The sequence below is a fragment of the Drosophila pseudoobscura genome, chromosome 3 (assembly GCF_009870125.1).
Source record: "Drosophila pseudoobscura strain MV-25-SWS-2005 chromosome 3, UCI_Dpse_MV25, whole genome shotgun sequence".
In the NCBI taxonomy this organism is placed as follows: Eukaryota; Metazoa; Arthropoda; class Insecta; order Diptera; family Drosophilidae; genus Drosophila; species Drosophila pseudoobscura.
The window spans coordinates 23,472,762-23,478,210 of record NC_046680.1 but is presented as its reverse complement, the minus strand read 5'-3'; the positions used below and the strand labels follow the sequence as shown (position 1 = coordinate 23,478,210).

General features: G+C 43.1%; 1 protein-coding gene and 1 long non-coding RNA gene across 5 annotated transcripts; both read right to left on the bottom strand.

The window, feature by feature from the left end:
* Positions 1-490: 490 nt before the first annotated feature.
* LOC117183666 (uncharacterized) lies at positions 491-2,159 on the bottom strand. 2 transcript variants are annotated; one of them, XR_004468802.1, is made up of 3 exons: positions 1,811-2,159; positions 1,721-1,757; positions 491-1,668 (listed from the first exon to the last, which is right to left on the bottom strand). It is a non-coding gene; the product is annotated as an uncharacterized lncRNA (long non-coding RNA). The 2 variants fall into 2 exon arrangements; XR_004468801.1 differs by having other exon boundaries at positions 491-1,757.
* A 191-nt stretch (positions 2,160-2,350) lies between these two features.
* Positions 2,351-3,177, bottom strand: LOC117183198 (uncharacterized). Of its 3 annotated transcripts, none has more exons than XR_004468800.1 (3): positions 2,912-3,176; positions 2,570-2,869; positions 2,351-2,500 (listed from the first exon to the last, which is right to left on the bottom strand). XR_004468800.1 is itself a non-coding variant. In XM_033378346.1 (3 exons), the coding sequence occupies exons 1-3, from the start codon at positions 2,934-2,936 to the stop codon at positions 2,386-2,388; spliced, it is 429 nt and encodes a 142-aa protein (XP_033234237.1). In that variant the 5' UTR covers positions 2,937-3,177; the 3' UTR covers positions 2,351-2,385. The 3 variants fall into 3 exon arrangements, 1 of the variants encoding a protein (XP_033234237.1); XR_004468799.1 differs by having other exon boundaries at positions 2,570-3,090; positions 3,154-3,168; XM_033378346.1 differs by having other exon boundaries at positions 2,570-2,858; positions 2,912-3,177.
* Between the last annotated feature and the right edge of the window lie 2,272 nt (positions 3,178-5,449).

The window sequence follows — 5,449 nt, the reverse complement described above, 5'->3', positions numbered from 1 at the left end:
CCACTACTGCAGGTGACCAATCAAAGGATGAAGGCGACTATGTTGAAGGGCGGAAAATTCCAGGGAGGGGCTTCACTAACCCTTTCTCAGGCAGAACTGTCCAACCCAAGCCTAGCTTTCACAGCACTGAAATAAAAAAAAGGCTCTCTAAGATGAGAAACCGAGAAAGGAGCAAACAAACATCCAGCCACATGAAGGACAGAATAGGGAAGGGACGGGCTCCAAAAACCGGTTTCACGAATGTCAACCCAGCCGCCAGCCACCTAGAGAAGTTCCAGAGTAGACTGAGGGAGGAGCAGATGGCGCTCTCGCAGTCTGCAAAAGTAATGACAGAGGGCCCCGCTGAACAGGAGAACAAGCGGTTTGAAGACAGGCTCAATGTAATTGAGCTCAGTATTAAGGACATCATGGCGTCAATTAGCCAAATTCACACTCTACTGCAAAACCTTCCCCCCAAAAATACTGACAATATAAATAACACTACAAACAATTCTGAACATCACAAAACAACAAATATCCTCAATCAAATAGAAAACAAACAATAAAACAACTCATTGCTATACATTACATCTAACTAAACTACCGAATAATTTACAGACATGAACACAAACAATAATAACGCAAGCCATTTCCCACATTCCAATCGCTTTCCGCCACAAACTCTTGACACGACCGGGGCTAACCTGCCCAACTCCAATAGGCTTAAAACAACTTTCTTGAACGCCTGCGGGATCAAAAATAAAATGGCTGAACTTTGGATTGGAGATTGAAGAAAAGGCTAAAATGGACAATAAGAGCCCGTAGAAAGAAAAAAAAAAACAAAACAAACACACGGACAGATTCTGCGAACTGCAAATGAACATGTACAGAGGAATGTATGCTCAAGGGAAATGCACTAGGGAGACAATACTTGAAGGAATCAGGGGCCAGCCATTGGGTATACAAGAAATTATGGTGCCAGACCACAGAGGGGATGAAAAGGAAGGCGTCCTCCAGCCGAGTGGTTAAGACTTGGTCCAATGGTTACGGCGAGGATTGACGCATTATCACCAAGTCCAGAAAGTATAAACCTACAAATAAAACTTATTAAAAGCAGCCAAAACATAAATTAAACCGCTTACCAAATCACCTTCAAGCAAACCAATCAAAACCTGCAAATATAATACAATCAAAATCAGCCAAAACAGAAATAAACTCGCTTACCAAATTCAACGCACACCTCCAAATAAACCAATTGAACCTGCAAATAAAATACAATTAAAATCAGTCAAAACACAAATTAATTTACTTACCACGCTAGCTTCCAAACAAACCAATCACAATCTGCAAATAAAATACAATTAAAATCAGCCAAAACAGAAATAAACTCGCTTACCAATTTCAACGCACACCTCCAAATAAACCAATTGAACCTGCAAATAAAATACAATTAAAATCAGTCAAAACACAAATTAATTTACTTACCACGCTAGCTTCCAAACGAACCAATCAATATCTGCAAATAAAATACAATCAAAATCAGCCAAAACATAAATAGACTCGCTTACCAAATACAACGCAAACCTCCAAATAAATCAATTGAACCTGCAAATAGAATACATTTAATAATCAGCCAAAACACAAATCAATTCACTTACTACGATAGCCATCAAACAAACCAATCAAAACCTGCAAATAAAATACAATCAAAATCAGCCAAAACAGAAATAGACTCGCTTACCAAATACAACGCAAAACTCCAAATAAACCAATTGAACCTGCAAATAGAATACATTTTATAATCAGCCAAAACACAAATTAATTCACTTACTACGATAGCTTCCAAACAAACCAATCGAAACCTGCAAATAAAATACAAACAAAACTTAAACCTGAAAATAAAATAATATTAAAATCAGCCAGGAGTTTCATATTCATCCACAGAAAGAAGCATATGCGTCCGTTCTTCTTAGAGTTGCATCGATTGGACTCGGCCAGGAAAAGAGGGACGAGGCGATGCCGCGCTTGCGTTGCTGATGCTTGGAGGTCTCCCTGTCGTCCATGCCTCCGTTTCGCACCGGATGAGGGGTCCAGGAGCGGCGTTACAAAAATTTTATGCCTAAGTCAAAAAAAAAGAAGAAAACAAAAGCCAATCTTAACTTTGTTTACAAAAGCCAATAATCGATAACTGTATAGTATTTTTCTGTATATTTTTATCAATGTTACCGTAATGTTAAAAAAATACCTAAATGTTAAAAAATTTGTAAGTTTCCATAAATAATGTTATATGTTGCTAATAGTAATAAGAACATTAATAAAGATTGCGTCAGGGTCACACTAAGTGCCCTGAGCAAGTTTACACATTAAAAATGGCAGTATGCCATGCCAGTCTGGGGGCCACTGACTTCAAGCATGCAAATGGCCAAGCTCCAGACGATCCAAAACAAAGCTCTCAGAGCAATGACGAATGCTCCCTGGTATGTGAGCAACAATGCACTGCATGCGGATCTCCAAGTAGCAACTGTGGAAGAAGTTTTTAACAGACTCTGCAGGAACTACTACACTCGACTAATGCAGCACACAAACTTACTTGCCTGTGAGATCGCAACGCATCCATACATTCCAAGAAGGCTGGCCAGGCCAAGGTATACCGCAATGATTGAAGAGCACAATCCAAACAGCAACAGAAGCCTGACAGCCATCCAAACAATACTGCTCCAAGTCAGACGCGAGAACTGGCTGCGCAATCCATTTGCAACACACAACATGGAAATCAGCCGCAGTAGCGCAAATGCAGCTGCTACGCAGGCAAATGACGGCCCCAGCAGAGAACCTGATGATGAACAGCGGCAGCTCCAGAATCCAGATGATGGCGGCGGCTGAAAAGAAACTAAAACCCCTTTTATTCTTCCACAGATACGAATCCACTCACCTTCACAGAAAATCGAAATCCACATCCAGAATGACGATGCACTGGACCTCGGCCAGCTTCAGCCCTGTTGATGCTGTCCTGCAGTCCCAGTTTAGCGCCGACACTCGCAAGGATTCCACTTCGCAGCTGATGACGAGACCAATAGACGTAGTGATGTTCTCCACGGCTGCATACTCCACCTGAAATCAAAATAAAAACAATTAAAAATAATGTAAACAAAGTAGCAATAAGTATAGTGTTACCCTAGCATTTAGATAAACTATCGATACCTACTAAAAAATACCAAATAAGCCAATATCGTAACAAATGTTACCCTGTCAATTAACAGCCACCTCTGCAACTACATGTAATGTAGATAAGCAGCCGGCGCGAAACTATTTGTAAAATATGCTAATTTTAAGAGTATAATCAAATAAAACGGTTCTCTCTTCATGTCAGCCTCCCTCCCCCCCTGCTAATGCAGGTGGCGATGGGATTGGTTCGACATGAAGAGAGACTGCCAATTTAGTTCGCTAGACGAACACAACAGAAAAAACCAATCAACAGCCACTTCTGCAACTACATGTAATGTAGATAAGCAGCCGGCGCGAAACAATTTGTAAAATATGCTAATTTTAAGAGTATAATCAAATAAAACGGTTCTCTCTTCATGTCAGCCTCCCTCCCCCCCTGCTAATGCAGGTGGCGATGGGATTGGTTTGACATGAAGAGAGACGGCCAATTTAGTTCGCAAGACGAACACAACCAAAAAAAAAAAAAAAAAAAAATCACCTCGCTCATCCAATCCCAGGCAGTGACGGCAACTCCAGCAGTTCCAGTGACATCGGAAAATCCACCAACAATGACAGCAGCAACTGTGGCTGCCCCAGCTCCACAGCCACCACAAAAAACGCCAACGCCAGCCGCCACTCCAGAGACGGATCCTGAAACGGATGAAGAAAACGATGACGATGAGATGTGGACAGATGACGACTCCATGGATGGCATTAAGGCCTACGCCCGCAACATGAGGTACCTTCTTGACAACCAGATATCCTGGAACGCTGTGTACTAACTGGACACATCTCTGCCACTGAAATGGATTAAATGACAAATGCATATCAATCGCATGCCACAACAAAAATTAACAACGGACGCTGCCGCCATCAAAGCAATTAAATACTTACCGCCTGCCATTCAGACACACACACACACAAACATCCATTACACTTGGGCGGCCGGACCTGTGCCGCTCCAGTAGATGTGTGTCGTGTCCGCCATCGTCCTTAGTTGGTGGCCGGATCCAGTGCCATGGCATTCAGAGTGCCCTATGGACCTGGAAAAGGAAAAATCCATCAGCCACAAATACGATTAAAAAGGGCTCTCAAAATACTTAATGCCAGCCATTCAGACACACACACACACAAACATCCATTACACTTGGGCGGCCGGACCTGTGCCGTTTGAGTAGGCGTGTGTCGTGTCCGCCATCGTCCTTAGTTGGTGGCCGGATCCAGTGCCATGGCATTCAGAGTGCCCTATGGTCCTGGAAAAGGAAAAATCCATCAGCCACAAATACGATTCAAAAAGGGCTCTGAAAATACTTACCGCCAGCCATTCAGACACACACACACACAAACATCCATTACACTTGGGCGGCCGGACCTGTGCCGTTCGAGTAATGTGTGTCATTGTCCACCATTGCCCACAGCTGGTGGCCGGAACAGTGCCACTCGCTCTACATCAGGGCCAAAATTACCGACGCACACACACACTCACATCCATTTCACTTTGGCGGCCGGACCCGTGTCGCCACAGTACTATGTGTGCCGTCTACTCCTGGCTCCCAGCTGGTGGCCGGACCAGTGCCACTGGTTCTCCAAGAGGGCAGCCACAGCCACAACGACGACGAGGTGCTAATTGCAGCTACCTCTGACGACTCCGGATGACGCCAATTTCGACGACCAGGGGGGACGACGGGGTCGGCCGGTATGCAACGCAATGTCTTTACAAGCATTGTGTTTTGCTATGCCGGCCGATGCTTCTAGTCTTCCCTGTAGCTATAAAAAAAAGATATAGACATTATTTTAAATTGTTATGTTTATTGTAATATTGTAAACGTAAATCAATTGTACCTGTTTTGTCTCGTCTTTGTTCCAGTGTAGTATCTCTTTTATTACCTGTTTTTCCGTCGTCTCCACTCCAGTCTACTACTTACCTGTATTGTTATTACTGCAAGTGCTTGTCTCTTTTTTATTTAGTGTCTTTCCACGCAAAGCACATGCATTGTTTACCTTTTCTCTTTATCTATTCCCCAATTGACTACGTGTTGCAACACTGCACTTTCTGAATTTTCGATCTCATTTCTTTAACCCCTTCTTCCCCCCCCCATTATTATTATCGTAATTAGTGCGGTTCTCCGACACCCCACTACAAAATTATCACAATCTGTGATAAAACTTCGGCGGCAACGGTGCTGAGAATTGATTATCGGTTTCGTAATCGACTTTCAAATCAGCATCAGTTGCCGCCACACCCCACCACTACGGCCTAAATTGA